Source organism: Aquarana catesbeiana, linkage group LG05, assembly GCF_042186555.1.
Source record: "Aquarana catesbeiana isolate 2022-GZ linkage group LG05, ASM4218655v1, whole genome shotgun sequence".
Classification (NCBI taxonomy): domain Eukaryota; kingdom Metazoa; phylum Chordata; class Amphibia; order Anura; family Ranidae; genus Aquarana; species Aquarana catesbeiana.
Window position 1 is genome coordinate 160488055 of NC_133328.1, and position 17216 is coordinate 160505270.

The following is a 17216-nucleotide window of genomic DNA, read 5'->3' on the forward strand; positions in this document are numbered from 1 at the left end:
CCACTAGATGCCCAAAGTTATCTGTTCCTATAATACATGTTTTTTAACTCATATATCTTATCATGTACTTTTATTATCTCTAATTCCTATTTGTATTGCATGCTATGTAGCAGCATATTTAGTGTAAGTCATGTGACTACCTATCTATTTGATACAATATTTTTCTTCAATGTAATAATAAATCATGTACTGTAACTTCAACTTTATGTTGTTTTTGTCCATATCTGACATGGCGGTCGCCTCATTTAAAGTCCCACAGTTCTCTTTTTCTATTTTTAAATACATGATAATATGACTAACATTTTTTAACTTTAAGATGTTAAAAAATGTTCGTCATATTATCATTTATTTAAAAATAAATCATTCTATGATTAGCTTTCTTATTTGGTGGGGGGGGGGGGGGGGGCATCCCTGTGCCTCTTATGGACCGGCTGTCACTGCCATTGGGGTTGCTTTATAAAAACTGGTGCCCTCAGAATCTGGTGCAGCTGTGCATGGTAGCCAATCAGCTTCTAATTTCAGCTTGTTCAATTAAGCTTTAGCAATAAATCCCGGAAGCTCATTGGTAGCTGCACCAGATTTTGCACTCGCTAGATTTAGTAAGTAACCGTAACCCCCATCGTTCTCTGCGGAGCAGCGGATGTCAGTGGACACGTGTCCACTGACACCCACCGTCATCTGATCTGATCAGCTAAAAACAGACGGATGGGATCCCCATCAGTCCGGTGGATTGGATCGAATGACAGTCAGATAGAAACAGACTGGCGGTCAGTTTTCATCCGACCACCCTATAGAGAACAGCGTGCTGTGTTCGGGTCCGCTCTGCATAGCGAAGCAGACACAGACCTGTCATCTGCCTGCTCAGCAGGGATCAACGGAGAGATCCCCCCGCTGAGCAGGCAGATCAGCTTGCCGGATTCCACTCCGTCTGAAAGGGGCCTAAAATACTTGTATATAACCTACAATGAAGAGTGACAGAGAACATAAGCTTTCCTTTTATGTTCAGGACCACATCCAAAAAGTCTATCTGAAAGTCAAACAAAGTTGCTTAACAAGAACAATGCTGACTGCATAATAGAAACTACATTGGAACAAACAGGAACTGTGTGCAAGGGAAACAACCTGATTAAGGCTCACTAAAATGCATTTATTGAACATTGTTTTGGCTTTAAACAACACACTGCTCTGGAGAACAGGAAGTCATTCATTCACATAGCCTTGTATGCGCTTTTCACATAAAAAACAATACTATTAAATTCTAAAATCTACCAGTGTTAACTTACATTTGGTTTATTTTCTGCACTAAGGTAAAGCTGGATGTTTGGATATGACCTGACTAACAAATGATCCACTTTCCCATAGCACAGACTGAGATTTTGCTACATTAAAAAAATGGTAATTGGCCGACAAGTTTTAACTATCGTTAACACCTTTTTTGTTAGAATAAAGTTCAGTTCTTAAAGTGGAATTTTATTGTATATGAGCACCAACGCTAGTTCATTCATTTTTTTATTTCATAGCAAACTCACCCATCCACCCATGTCCACATGCTTTAAAGTGGAGGTGCACACAAAAATTGAACCTCCGCTTTTCTGAACCCTCCCCCCCTCCGGTGTCACATTTGGCACCTTTCGGGGGGAGGAGGGTGCGGATACCTTCACTTCCTGATTCCTTTACAGAGAATGGTGGCAGCAGCACCCGAGGACCGAGGGACAATTCGGTCTCGGGTGCCGACATCGCTGGACCCCGGGACAGGTGAGTGTCCTTATTTTAAAAGTCAGCAGCTGCAGTATTTGTAACTGCTGACTTTTAATTTTTTTTTTTCGCGGGACTCCCTCTTTAATTTACTGAGAAATCACTTTGAAAAACACCCCTTGGCATGTTTAGCTGTGGCCATCTTGAGTAAGGGCAGATGATTCAGCATTTACTTCCTGGAATCAATCTGTCCTTAGCTTAGGCATAAGGGTGTTCTTAGCTAAGAAAGCCCCTCCCCCCTCCTGAAGACTCCTGGGATATACAATATCATTTTCGCCCAGTAGTAACTGAAGCCGTATTGCCAACGGGTGTTTACAGACGATTTGTAATATACAGGCACTTTTCTCCTGCCCGTAGACAGGAGAAAATCTCCTTGTTGGCGACTTTGAGCTGTGTATGTGCAGTTCCAGAGCCAACAATTTGAGAATCGGCCTCGGATCAGGCAGTGGGGCGTGGTTCATATTAGATTGCGCCCCACCACAAGAGTTAAAGCCGAGCTCAGCAGATCGCTAATTGTCCGGCTCCGGAACTGCGCATGTGCAGTTCAGAGTTGCAGACAAAGATTTTTTCTTCCCTCTAGCCGCTATGTTATCTGTGCTTTTTTACCTATCAGAGTGTTTTCCCACCTGCTGCTTGCGGCCCAACCAGGAAGGTATGTGAAAGGGTGCACTAACTGAGGGGGCAGTCTGGAGGAGGATGTAAGCGGCCACTAACTGAGGGGGCAATCTGGAGGAGGATGTAAGGGGGCACTAACTTAGGAGACACTCTGGAGGAGGATGTAAGGTGGCACTTAGTACCCCCAAAGTGCCCCTTTACATCCTCCAGAGTTTCACTTGAGTACAGTCCCCACTGACATCATGGTCCCTATCGAAGTACCCATTCACATCAGGGTGCCAATCAGAGTCCTCCCTCAAATCAAGGTCCTCGCAAAAGTCCCCATTACATCAGGGTCCCCATCAGAGTGCCTCCTTACATCAGAGTTCCCATCAAAGTGCTCCTTACATCAGAGTTCCCATCAAAGTCCCCCTTACATCAGAGTTCCCATCAAAGACCCCCTTACATCAGAGTTCCCATCAAAGTCCCCCTTACATCAGAGTTCCCATCAAAGTCCCCCTTACATCAGAGTTCCCATCAAAGTCCCCCTTACATCAGAGTTCCCATCAAAGTCCATTTTATATCAGAGGGTCGAATAAAATATTGTAGCGGGCCAGATTCAGCCCACGGGTCTTAGTTTGGAGACCTCTGGGCTAGACTACAAACCTGCCTGCTTTTGTTCATCTCCATTACATGGTGGATAGGGAGATCAGTAGTTTACAAAAAAGATAACATTGTTCTATGCTTTCAGTTCTGCTCAAATGAAGAGACAAGGACATTGAAATTTCTAGCACAATCAACAGGTAGTTTCTGTACTTGCTGAAAGTGTTCTTAGCCCAAAAAACAAAACTAGAGTAGGCATAACATCCAAGAAGTGGTAAATATGATATATTTTTGTTTTTGGGCTCATCCTTTAATCCTCTTACATGTGAATGTGCCTGGTATGTGTGGTCCTTGGTTTTCCTAACTTTGTTTTTGGGGTATGTACTATTTTTATTGTTCATATTGTTATTAAGTTGCAATTGCAGCAATAAAAATTGCTGTGGTGGTACAGCATGTACTGTGGCCACTTTCAAAGGTGGATTTTTTTTTCACGCTGAACCACTGATTGGCTGCTGTTAAAGGTGCCTCATATGATCAACTGCTACAGCCGTGTAATCAATGAATTGTAAAAAGATCACTTTTGACTTTTTCCTCAATGTGCTATAACTGTTAAATGTGAGATGCATCAAATGGTTTCCGATCGATTTTTGAACTGGAAACAATCTGTTCAATGTAGGCATTTTTTTTTCTGTAGGTGCTGCAATTAACAATCATTTACAACCTCCAATCAAATTTCATAATTAATCTGTGTCTCTATGGTCAGCATCAGCATAGGCTACAGCTTCTCTAGAAGCAATTTACCAGAATTTTATAGACAAGCTCACAGATTTTAAGATTTTCAATATAAGAAAAGACAGCACTAAGAAAACATTTGTTCCAACTGTGTACAATGAGATTGGATTTTGCCAGTACATATAGTCCTGAACAGCTGGTGTTAAAGGTTTGTACAGTAAAAGTAAACAATCAAGTCATTTTCTTTGTATGTCCTAGTTACTGGAGGAACACAGAAAGAGAAAAAAGTAAAAAAAAAAAAAAAAAAAAAGAAAAAAAGAGAGAATACATATTAAGGGCTGGGTTCACACTCTTGCTGCATGCAGCTCACAGAGAGGGGTCCGGTGTGTCCCGTTTTTTTTCATTCCCTGCTGCTGATCCCCTGTAGCCTCATTGCACCTACTTCCTGCGATGGTTGCATGTTATTTATTTATCAGGATGGGCTTCCTGATGGAGAGAACAGCAAAACAATGCCAAGACCTTGTGACAGGGTGACAGCACAGAGACACAGCTGGGAGAGTGTTGTCACCCTGTAACACACATGTATCAATCAGAAGGCCCGTGGGCCAAATCCGGCCCCCCAGGACCATTTCATGCAGCCCTTGCAGCTTTCCCCACCTTGTCGTAGTCATCAGCAGAGAGGAGAGATCTCCTCCACCAGATCCTGCACTTCTCTGTGCAGCCACAACACCCCCTCGTCTTTGCCTACCCTGGTCTCAGCATTCAGCAGACTCTGGCAGCTGACTCCAGCCCTCCTCTGGTCCTCCTCCAGACCCTGCACTTCCTGCTTCCCAGCTCTTCCCCCAGCTTCTTCCCGGCAGCTGCACAAGGTAAGGGGGTGCACTGTGATGTAAGGGATGTTGGGGGACTCTTAACTTTGGAGAGTGGGGTGTTCTGAACATGTAGTCTAATGCCGCGTACAGACGATCGGAATTTCCGACAACCAAACCGTGGATTTATTTCCGACGGATGTTGGCTGAAACTTGTCTTACATACACACGGTTGCACAAATGTTATTGGAAATTCCGAACGTCAAGAACGCGGTGACGTACAACATGTACGACGGGACTAGAATAAGGAAGTTCAATAGCCAGTGCGGCTCTTCTGCTTGATTCTGAGCATGCGTGGCATTTTGTGTGTCGGAATTGTGTACACACGATCAGAATTTACGAGAACAGATTTTGTTGTTGGAAAATTTGAGAACCAGCTCTCAAATTTTGTTGGTTGGAAATTCCGACAAAAAATGTCCGATGGAGCCTACACACGGTCGGAATTTCCGACAACAAGCTCACATTGAACATTTGTTGTCGGACATTCCGATCGTGTGTATGTGGCATTACAGATACAACCGGCCCTTTGAGGACAACCATAATACTGATGCAGCCCGCAATGAAATTGAGTATGACACTCCTGCTGTAACAGAGAGTGCCTGAACCAAGGACCTTCATGCAGGATCCCCAGGTGTTAAAGTGGTGTTCCGGCCGAAATCATACTTTTTAAATAAAAATACCCCTATAATACACAAGCTTGATGTATTCTAGTAAAGTTAGTCCGTAAACTAAGGTCTGTTTTGTTAGTTTATAGCAGTAGTTTGTTATTTTATAAACTTACAGTAGGCCGTGGCCATCTTAAGCGTGGGCATCTGAAGCCAGACTGGATTTCTTCCTGGATCTCATCCTTGCAGATCTCGTACATGCTCAGTGCAGCACAAGCAGTGTAATAGGTTTCAGGTCAGGTTTCCATAGCAACGGCAGTGTCAGAGGAAGTTGCCGCCCCTTCCCAGAAGGCACTGCAAACAGGAAATGATGCGATGGGCCACGGCCAGGGAGGAGGAAGTGAAAAATGAATACAGCTGATATACAGTAGGTGCTGAGAAAAAAAAAAAAATCCAATTCCTTTACAGTGCACAGTTTAGTGAGGGATGCTGAAGAGTTGTACGCAGCATAACTGTGTAAGTCATGCCCATTATGAATGGGGCTCGAGGCTTCAAACCAAAAACAGTGAACCCCAATCAAGGCAAACTGTAGGGTATATAAACAGGGTTAGTAAATAAGGTTTCATTAAAAAATATTTCTGTAGCAGGCTACAAAGTCTCATTGAAAGCAGGTAAGACTGTCCCTGCTTTCTGCATCATGTATAATATAATTGGAAGCAGTGGCAAAGCTAGACATTCTTTCACCCAGGGCAAAGACTCAGTTTGGCGCCCCCCTAACCCGAGAGAGAAGTTCTCCATCCACACCCCCCCAACCCCCTGCCCAGAAAGAGAAGTTCAAGTGTAATAAATAAATAAGCCATATGAAGGTACTAATAATATCTATATTATTCATTTTAAAGTTTTGGTGCATGTAGGTTAGTGTATGGGCACTGCGCATACATGAGTTCACTGTGCATAAGGTTATATATGTGTGTTATTATGTATTAAGTGTGTTAAATGTATTGGTGCGGTGCCTTGGGCATGACTCTGCATGGAATGTATTAGTTCTGTACACGTCCGGGTTTCAGTCCGCCTGAAACCTGGACACATTATTCAGACAGGAATGTGGTTTGAAACAGGGCCTGACAGAAGGGTGAGAGGGCACTATGCGTTTTGTATTACTATTCTCTTTGGAGCGCCCAAAGGTGTCCCAGGTCTGTTACTATCCTACAGTGTATACAACATTTTTTTGCTGTGCGCTGCTAAAGTGTTCGGGTTTGGCTTGAAGAAAAAGTGGCAACCCTAATGCCAGCTCACAGATGATACAGTTGTATAAATCATGATGCCTGTGCAGTTCTTGATCATGTTCACAAATGTCTTACACAGATCAGCCCCTGCTGCAGCTTCTCATCTATATAGTTTATAGGTGCTATAACTTTCACGCAAACCAATCAATGAACAGGATTTTTTTTTTTTTTTTTTTTTTTAGCAAAAACATGTAGCAGAATACATTTTGGACAAATTCAATTTGTTTTATTGGATATGTTCTATAGCAGAAAGAAAAAAATATCGGGGGTTTTATCAAAAGTTTTGGTATTTTTTTTGTTTATATCACAAAAATTAAAAAAACAGTGGTGATAAAATACCACCAAAAGAAAGCTCTATTTGTGGGAAAAAAATACTTACCGTAATTTTCCTTTCCTGATGGACTCCATGGCAGCCTACGTGTGGGTTAACTCCACCTCCTCTCCAATGCTATAGGACCCCATTCCCATAAGTTTGAGCTCACAGCCAGAGACTGCGTTCCGTAACTAGCCAACTCTTGACCGATGGGTGGGAACTCTGTCTGCCATGGAGTCCATCAGGAAAGGAAAATTACGGTAAGTATTTGTTAGAAAATTTTCAGTTTTCCTGGCAGACTCCATGGCAGCCTACGTGTGGGAAATAACTGCCAAATCACACGGGAGGGTATGCTGATCAAAAACAAAACTTTAATTTCCCCCGACAGACGATAAGGATGCAGGTTCTATGCAATAATGCAACATGAAAGTATTAATGGAGGCCCACGGGGCCGCTTTGCAGATGACATCTGGAGCCACCTGTCGGGCCACCGCCCAGGAAGTCACCATGCCTCTGGTTGAATGTGCCGTCACTGCCTCCAGAGGAGCCAAGCCTTTGCCTTATAAGCCTGCTGTATGCTATGGACGATCCAGGCCGCAATCGCTCTGGTCGAAGCCCGGCCGTTTACCCTTGTTACTCCCGGAGTGTAGGATAAACAGATGATCCGAGCGTCTAAAGGAGGAAGCAGTTCGCAGGTATTCCTTCAGTATTTCCCCTACATCCAGTGGGTGAGCCTCTGCGGTCCCTGGGGCCCTGAATGTAGGTAGGGCAATTTCTTGATTCTCATGGAACACTGACGTGACTTTAGGATTTGGGCCAAGCATAGGGATGAGGACCACCCAGTCTGGAAAGAAAGTCAGGAATGGTTCTTTATGACCGAAGGACCCGATCTCAGAGACCCTCTTGGCCGATGTGATGACCACGAGGAAAGCGACTCTTGCGGAAAGATCTCTGATAGAAACCGAAACGGTTCCCGTGGTACTAAGTCCAGCCAGTGAGTCGAGAACAAGGGGAAGATCCCACTTGGGGAACCTTGGCCTCTTTTGGGGTCTGAGTCTTGGCACCCCTCTAAAGAACTGTCGGATTAGAGGGTAAACGGCCCATGATGTTCTGGAGAAGGCCGACAGGGCTGAGACTTGGACCCTGAGGGAGCTGATGGACAGAGCCAGATCTAGACCAGATTGTAAGAATTCCAGAATGTCTTGGATTCCCAGATCTCTGTATGATCTTCCCGTAGAGGATGAGAATTCCACGAACTTGGTCCATATTCTCCCGTAGACCTTATTTGTGCTTGCCCTTCTTGAACTCATGAGAGTGGAAACTACATCTGACGCGCAGTCAAAGGTTTCCAGCCTCTTTCCAGGACTGCCCTCTGAGACAGAAGGTCCGGCCTGAGGGGAAGAAGTACTGGGTCTCGAAAGCTGAGCTGGGTCAGGAGCTGGCCAGTAAGGAGCTATCACCACCATCTCGACTGCTTCCGCTCGGAGTCTCTGCAGAAATCTAAGAATGACCGGGAAGGGGGGAAAGGCATATGCCCTGCTGAAGCTCCACTGATCTGTCAGAGCATCTACTCTGAAGGCCTGGCTGCAACGGCTCCAGGTGTAATACTTCTTGATCTTGAAGTTGCAGGGGGATGCGAATAGGTCCACTTCGGGATCGACTCCCAAGGACAGGATCCACCTGAACGACTCCGCGTGAAGGGACCATACGTTGTCTAGTTGCACGAGAGACAGGAAGTCCGCCTGGACATTCTGGGCTCCAGGAAAGAATACTGCCGAGATATTGGCCAAGTTTTTCTGGGCCCATGACATGATAGGCTCAACTTCTTGGAGCAAGGTAGAGCTCCGAGTCCCCCCTTGTCTCTTCACAAAGGAGACTGCTGTGTTGTTGTCCATGTTCAATAAAACTGATTCCCCTTTCAGGAGTTGACTGAAGCCTGAAGGGCACACCAGGCTGCCAGTTCCAGGACATTCGAGCCCGAGTTGTGGAGACGGGCATCCCACCTGCCTTGTGCCAGCTCTGACCTGCAAAGAGCTCCCCATCTGGCACTGTGACAGTGAGCCACGAGGCGGGGGCGATGGAGTGACACGTGAGCAGGTAACTGCATTGTAGCCACCAGAAGAGGCCCCCTTTGGAATTCTTCGCCTTTCGGGACAGGCACCACGGCTCCCTGCGCCATTAGCAAATCCACATTGGACAGTAGCACCTGCTTCTTGTCTTCTGACCGCGGTAGCAGGGTAGAAATAAACCTGAGGGGAGGAGTACTGGTGAAGGACCATGTGTGGCCTGAGGAGACCGTCCTGATGGTCCAGTAGTCGGAGATTGAGACCACCCAAACGTGCAGGAAGAGAAGCAGTCATGCCCCCACCCGACCCGCCTGGGCAGGCCCAATCTCAAAACAACTTAGCTGGATCACGTCCGCTGGACACCTGGCTTTTGGTGGACTTTTGGAAGGATGTCTGACCCTTTCTCCAATTCCTTATGAAATCCCGGCCGGGCCTATAGGAGCGCGTTTCCCTTGAACGCTCAGTGCTGCGTCTTCTCCGCTGGGGCCTCTTCTGGCCGAACAGGTGCCTATCCTGGGTCAAGAAACCAGACTTTCCACCCGTGGCCCGGGCTACAGCGCTATCCAGCCTGTTGCCAAACAACAAGGGCCCTTCAAAGGGGACCCTACACCAGGCTTGCTTAGAAGCTGGATCACCGAGCCAAGGGCGCAACCATAAGGCCCGCTTAGCCATGACCGAGGATAGCATAGTCCGGGCCAACAGGCGGATCAGATCGATGGAAGCCTCCCCCAGGAAGGCCGTTGCCAGCTTCAATTCTTGGACAGCCAAGCCCATGGCCAGTTCTTCTGAGACGCCCCTGAGCACAGAATCCACATTTTCTGTCCAGGCTTCCATTGCCTTGGACATAGCAGCGAGGGCCAAGGCGGGCTTTCAGGCCATACTGGCTATCCCGTAGATCCTCTTGAAGTCTTGATCTATTCTCCTCTCGAGCCCATCTTTGAAGGACACAGCGTCCTCTAGAGGAAGAGTAACGTGCTTAGCCAGTCGCCGGGCCTCATCAGCTAGGGAGCCTGATATAGTGGTGGACTGGCTCCGCTTGCGGGTCGTACCCCATTCCTTTAGGGACTGCTGCACCTCACTCTTCACTAGAGACTCCATTTGTTTGTTTTCAGTCTCTTTTTTCCCAACCGCCCGGGCATAGCATGGGTCGCATAAATATTTGCGGCCTGGCAAGGTCTCTGTCATCTCGAGCCATGATTTGGCGGTCTAACCTGGAAGGGCTAAAAGAAAGGCAGGGAAAAAACGCAGAGGCTGGCGTTAAGACATATTAACCAACCATGAGCTATACCGGCCCCTCCCCCTCTCCCACATGTACCTTGTACGTGAGGGCTGGCCGCATGGAGGCGGTGACCTGTCCATGGCATCTTGGAGGAATGTCAGTCAAAAGGATCTCACAGCCTGAAGGTAGCCCCCAGCAAATCTAGGACAAAGGCTGGGGAAGAGACAAGCAGCCATAATGACAACCAAAAACTGAAACTTCCCCTTTAGGAAGGCCACTCCTCCGTGACCACAGTCCCAAGATGGAGCCTTACCTAGTGCTGGAAGTCCAGGGCTTCCAGCCCTGCTGCCACACACTGCCCTCAGGAAATTCCCATAGAGACAGGGGCTGATCAGCTTTTAAAAACCCTGCCGGACTGACCTCACCCCCCCCCCACGCCTGCACCTTAGAGAGTGGCCTTTCGGCACATGCGTGGCCGCCGGGACCTCCGCTGAGCTGTGCATGCGTGAACCAAGCCTCAAGATCACTTGTGGCTTCGCGCATGTGCAGATGCTCGTCGCAACCGTGACCCGGAAGTATGCGGTGTCCTGGAACGCAGAAGCGCTCCAGACGCCATGAGAGGCCGATTACACTAGAGCCAGGGAATAGGGAAGAATAACAGGACAAACAACACAAATAAAACATACACAGCTGCCATGGGGAGGAAATTGCCGATTCCAGACCTTGCCAGCCGACTGTACCGTGCTAGACGTCCCATCCTGGGCATATGCAGGCAGCCCCCCCACCACTGGGGTGTCCGTGCCTGAAGCCACTCACCCGTGGCTGGGCCCTGGGCTTGCACCGCTTGATTGGTATGCCCAACTCTGGCCCCCTCAGGGCATCTTCATCCGGACTGGACACCAAGAGAGCAAACGTAAGTGCATACATTGTAGGTCCATAGAGGAGGACAAGAAAATTGCAGTCTCTGGCTGTGAGCTCATACTTTTGGGAATGGGGTCCTATAGCATTGGAGAGGAGGCGGGGTTAACCCACACGTAGGCTGCCATGGAGTCTGTCAGGAAACTATAAATTTTGTTTGGGTACAGCATTGCATGACCATGTAGTCACCAGTTAAAGTAGCGCAGTGCTGAATAGCAAAAAAATGGCCTGCTCATAAAGGGGGTAATATCTTCTGGAGCTCAAGTGGTTAAGAAATGATTCAGTTTCTACATATTGTGACAATAATTTATTTTGGCTGACTTGTAAATTTACTAAAAGGTCAACTTTAATCCTCTACAGCCACCCACTAAATGATTACCTTATTCTCCAAAAAAAATCCATACACATATACTTCTTACTTGTCCTGTAATTAATTTTATTGAAATTGTTTCTTACTGTGTTTTTCTGCTTCCTTGTAACGTCCTCCGTGAGCTCCTGAACCCCCCCCCCCCCCCCAAAAAAAAACTTCCATTTGTTAAAAATTAGTTACGGTCATTTGTACTGTTCTATGCACGCTACATGTCCCATAATCTCTAGTCTACTTCTGGAGTGGGAGCAATGTTCCAACAAACAGTGGGACCATGGAGAGCAAACCTAGCCACCTTCTAACAGGGATTTGGAACAGCAGCAGAATCAAAATAGGAATCTGGAGATTTGAGAGCAATAGAAGGAACTTTTGTGCAATTGGAATAATATCGAAATATAATAAATGCAAAATGGAAAGAAAAAGAAAGAAAAAAGGCCAAATTCCATGACCTACTCTACCTAGGGATAGTCAGAGTTGTAGAGAAGGGAAGAGAAAAGGAAGGAAGAAAAAAACTCAGACACGGACGCGCAGTCGGAAGCAGTCAGAGAAGGTCCAATCAAGCCGGTTGTAGTCAGGGAAACTCATAGAAAATCCATGCTTCCCAGACCTTGAGAAATTGAGCATGCGAGTCATTCACAATGCTGGACACAGTGGTGGCTGGTGCTCCATTTTTTGGGGGGGGTGGGGGGTGGTTTGTCCGCAAGCAAACCACCCTCTGCGCCCCAAACCCAACCTTTTTTAAGCCAATTAGAGCCTCCAGCTCGAACCATGCGCTTCACAAAAAAAAAACACTCGTAGAACTCTATGCGTCCAGCCTTATGGACAGGCCGCCGCTGGTTGGACATCTGTTCATGGAATATCAAGGCAGTCATACGTGACTTCCCCCCTTTGGAAGGCAACGTGCAGGGTCTTCCAGGCTTGGGCTATGTTCCGTTTGGCAGAAATAAAAGGGTAAGTAGCCAGCTTGTGTTGGGGGGCGTATGAGCCGGGAAGCGAGCAATGCAATAGGGCCAACTTTTCATCCCTGTGGACTGTTAAATGGAAGAGGGTCAGGAGCAGGCCTAAAACCCTGGACCAGAACCCCACCAGTCTCGGGCAGGACCACCAAGTACGCAGGATATCTCCTCTTTGTCCACAGTTATGAAAGCATCTGTCACTACTCCCGGGATAAGCAGGGACGCATTACCACCTGAAAAGAACCTTAAATACAGCATTTGTATTAAAGGAGCATTGTCCAACTGTCTTCCAAGCCTTAATCCAGTCCTCTCTAGATCTATTGGGGATTGGTAATTTATTTATTTTTTTTAAACAAAGTTTAATGTCACTTTAAAGGCTATTTTCTTTTTTTTTTTTTTTTTTTTTGCGCAAGCGGTTGGCTTTTGTTTCACTTGATGAATGGAGCATGTTGGCAGATGACCTCCTCGAGTTATCATATGACACGGCCCCAAACTGTGCACAGTTGATCTGTGTGAGCTGGCTGCAAAGCAAAACAAATATTAAGAAGAACATGAATATTATTATGATGACAGCACCTGCAATAGCTTCCAGTTTAATAATGTTTAGGGAGTTCCCATCCACTAATGCTGACACACACATATATCTGCAAATAACAAAATGGATATTTGTACTATTTCTATTTACCGATAAAACTTTCTTCCCAATCTACATGTAAATCTATCACAACTGCTGTTGGTGTTGCGTGTTTCAGTGGCCGCTCCAGTGTAAACTGAAGCTGCTGGGTTTACTACCCCCTAATTTTGCCTGAAACACTGTGCTGCTATGAATGGTCTATATATTGGGACCAAAAAAAAGCAAACAGTCAACCAAGAGTTATACAAAAAATGTATCATACTTTTTAAAAAATATATAAATGTCATTGCTTTTTGCTTAAAGCAGGACTTTACCCATAACAACTTGATAACAAATAATGTTCTTTAGCATGGTAATAAAATTCCACATTATTAATCATGCTACCAAAATGAGTGTGCGGTAAATCCAACATTGCTCCTGTTTCTTTTTGCTGGAGGCTGCCATTTTGCTAAAGCTCAGAGCCCTTGAGCAGCAGTAAATCTTTAGACTTTCAGCAGATTGGCCTCTAGTGGCTTTGATTTCCGGCCCAGTGCCGAAAAATAAAGAGCAACTGAGCATGTGCAAAGCAGTGTGATACAGTGTATTACTGCATTTTAAACGTCATAGGCGCTCATATTTAAAGTTTTACAAAACTATACCTGCAAAGGGGGCCAGCCTGAAGTGATCTAGCAGGATTTAACTTTCTGACTAAAGTTCTCATTTAATATTAATTATGCATCAAGGTATAACTATATTCTATATAAAAGTGGTTGTAAACCTCAGACATGAAATATGAACAAAGCATATCCCTCTATCGTGCGTACTTGTCTCAATCCAGAGCACTAAGTGTCATTTTTGTCTGTTGCCTCATTCCTTTGCTATTAGCATAAATCACTTCTGACAAGTTTTCCTGACACCAAGAGAAAAAGGTGACATGGGAGGGAGTTCCAGCTGATTGACAGCCTCAGCTCTAATCCTGTGTGCAGTGTGAAGAGGGGGTGTGTCCCTTTCACCCAATCAGCTCTCAGAGCTCTCCTCACATAGTATAATTTCAGCTCTACGCCCCCTATTTTCTGACAGCTCAAACAAGCTTTAAAAATTCTGGACTTTAAACGGATGTAGAGAAGAGAAGACTGCAGATAAACAGGGATTCTGCCTGCAATTCCAGTATGCAAAGTTAGGGTTTATTAAAATCTTTATGCATCTCTTCCAACATGTTGAGCTGTCCAGTGCACTCACCAAACAATTAAGCACACATGTACTCGCTAAGAGCACTGCTAGTAGGATAGAATGAGCCCTAAGCACCTTCGGGTGGGGCATTCTGGGTCCGGTTCATTCTGGGCCTTGCACATTGCTTTTACACTGACTCTAAATATAATTAAAAATGTTTTTTCAAAAAATGTTTACTTTATTTTCCTTGCAGTTTGTCAAATGCAGTATAGACCTTGTAGGGGTTGTATGTTAATGCAAACATATGATCTATGATAGTTTTATGCGAATTAAAAACATCTGCAAGTGTTCACAATGTATTGGGATTATATCACAGTGGCATTATATCAGAAATCAAAACTGACAAAAAATTGGAACGTAAATCCATGTAACAAAAGCTCTACAAGTCTTTCCATGAAGCACAGAGACAGCCCTGTTTGTGCAGCTATACAAAAATGTTAATATTCTGTCTCGTAATCACAACAGACATCCAGGCTTCATGCTCCATTTATTTATTACAATTACAACTGTGGGTTTTGGCTGAGGCCAATCTTACATTCTCCCTATTGTGAAAGAAACAATTAATTGTGATGGACCTGTTACCTGGGTGAGAGCCCTAATATATTAGAGCTCTGGTGTCAGTTACCAAACAATAAAAAGCATACCTTTGAATTAAGAGAAGGATCTGGTTATCAAATGCTTTCTTGGCGCAGAGTAAAGTTGATGGTGTGGGCATCTGTAGGGTAAACAAGAAAACAAAACCACATGAAAAACTCTGAGTTAAAGACTGCCCGTCCATTTCGCTTTAAACAGCTAGGCCTGAGAATAACACAGACGTAAATTCAAGCTAGCCTCTTCTGGCACTAATCCATAGCTAATAGTAGATATTAATCTTTATTATTCTCAGCCACTCTCACACAGTCAGTAATCTTGCGGGACTGTAATGTATACCATGTGTACCATCAGTTATTTACCTTGTAAACATGAAGCCGTCCATAGATGGAGTGATTTTCTTTCCTGCAACCATGGGTCCCCCCCTCAATACAGTCACTGTTGATGGGGGAACCCCTCCCGTGGACCCATTGTGTTCTCCCGGTGGGGGGTGGAGGGAGAACACAGGGATTACTGCCAGTGGCTATAATAGCTGCTAGCAATAATCGCATATAAAATCCAAAGGCTGGTTGTACCCAAGCTGATCAATCATTCAACTCGGGTATATTCAGCCTGCCCATGCATGGTTCAAATCTCGGGTGCTTCCTGCTGAACTGGCCAAGATTTGAACCATGTATGGCAGGCTTGAGCCTAATGAGACCACGCGGTACAGGGAGCCCGAGTTGTTACTGTACCATAGGACCTTTTGTTAGGAGCATCAAATATATTTAATGCATTTTGGGGGAAAATCCTCTCCTTCCTCAGGGCTTAAGCAGTGTATGTTATGAGAATCATGATGAGATTGCAAGGGAAGATCTATTTCAGGGCTTGATAAAGACTGTCATATCTTAACAGCAGTATGAACTGCTGACTGGGTTAACTATTAAAATATGACAGTCTTTATCAAGCCCTAACAAAAGCCTTCTATTGCATCTCATCGTAATCCTAACAACATCCACTGCTCAAGCACTGAGGAAGGGGGAGGTCTTTACCCTGAGTTGGCCACATTTGATGCTCTTAACCAATAGACATTTCAAAAAGACCTTTAAGTTATATGAACTTTTGTACAAGGCATAACTTAACCACTTCCGGACCAGCCGCCGCAGTGACACCAATCGGACTCCTCCCCTAGTCAGTCCCACCCTCCACCCCCCCCCACAGTTAGAACACACCTAGGGAACACATTTAACCCCTTGATTGCCCCCTAGTGTTAACCCCTTCCCTGCCAATGACATTTATACAGTAATTAGTGGCTATTTTTAACTCTGATCGCTGAATAAAAGTTACTGGTCACAAAAAAGTGTCAAAAGTGTCCGATCTGTCTGCCGCAATGTCGCAGTCATGATACAAATTGCTGTTCACCGCCATTACTAGTAAAAAAAAAAAAATAATAATAAAAATGCCATAAATCTATCCCCTGTTTTGTAGACGCTATAACTTTTGAACAAACCAATCAATATATGCTTATTGCGATTTTTTTTTTAACAAAATTATGTAGAAGAATATATATCGGCCTAAAGTAAGGAAAATTTTTGTTTTGTTTTTTTAAATTTTGGGATATTTATTATAGCAAATAGTACAAAATATTGTATTTTTTTTTTCAAAATTGTCGCTCTTTTTTTGTTTATAGCACAAAAAATAAAAACCGCAGAGGTGATCAAATACCACCAAAAGAAAGTTCTATTTGTGGGGAAAAAAGGACATCAGTTTTGTTTGGGTACATCGTCACATGACTGCGCAATTGTCAGTTAAAGCGACGCAGTGCCGTATCGCAAAAAATGGCCTGGTCAGGAAGGGGGTAAATTCTTCCGGGGCTGAAGTGGTTGATACCCACCCCAAAAGTTATCATCTGTTGAGTGCTCCTTTTGTCTAAATCAGGGAGCAGCCTGGGACCAGCACAAGGACTACGTACACCAGTGGTCATCAACCCTGTCCTCAGGGCCCACTAACAGGCCAGGTTTGCAAGATAACTGAAATACATCACAGATGATATCATTTGCTGCTCAGTGATTGCAGTATTCTAGTCTGCATCTCCGCAAGGTAATACATAAAATCTGGCCTGTTAGTGGGCCCTGAGGATAGGGTTGATGACCACTGACGTACACTATATCTTCATCACGGATCAGGTACTTTGAAAGAAGACGCACTCCATTGTATGTCAAGCAAAATCAAGTATCACTTCTACTGTATCAGTCTCACACATCAGACACCTTTACAGTGGTAGTTAGAATGCCACTCTAAAGGGTCGTACACACGATCGGACTTTTTGACAACAAACATGCAAATTAGCTGTTTTGGAGCAACATCCGACCGTGTGTACGCTCCATCGGACCAACTTTTTCTGTTTTCATCGGACTTTTGTTGGCTGTGCGAACGGACAAACTTTCCAGCAACAAAAGTCTGATGGAGCAAAGTCCGATCGTGTGTGTACACAAAAACCATCGGACTTTAGTCCAAAGT

General features: G+C 45.0%; 1 protein-coding gene across 2 annotated transcripts in view; it reads left to right on the forward strand.

Annotated features, from left to right (window-relative positions):
* The first annotated feature begins 3761 nt into the window (after positions 1–3761).
* The window catches only part of CMTM8 (CKLF like MARVEL transmembrane domain containing 8), a 136386-nt gene continuing 122931 nt past the window's right edge, over positions 3762–17216 (forward strand). Inside the window, exon 1 of one of the 2 annotated variants that reach the window (XM_073630293.1) lies at positions 3762–4553. In XM_073630293.1, coding sequence (XP_073486394.1) covers positions 4317–4553 — 237 coding nt within the window. In that variant the 5' untranslated portion in view covers positions 3762–4316. The remainder of the gene's footprint in view (positions 4554–17216) is intronic. The other variant, XM_073630294.1, reaches the window with a different exon arrangement.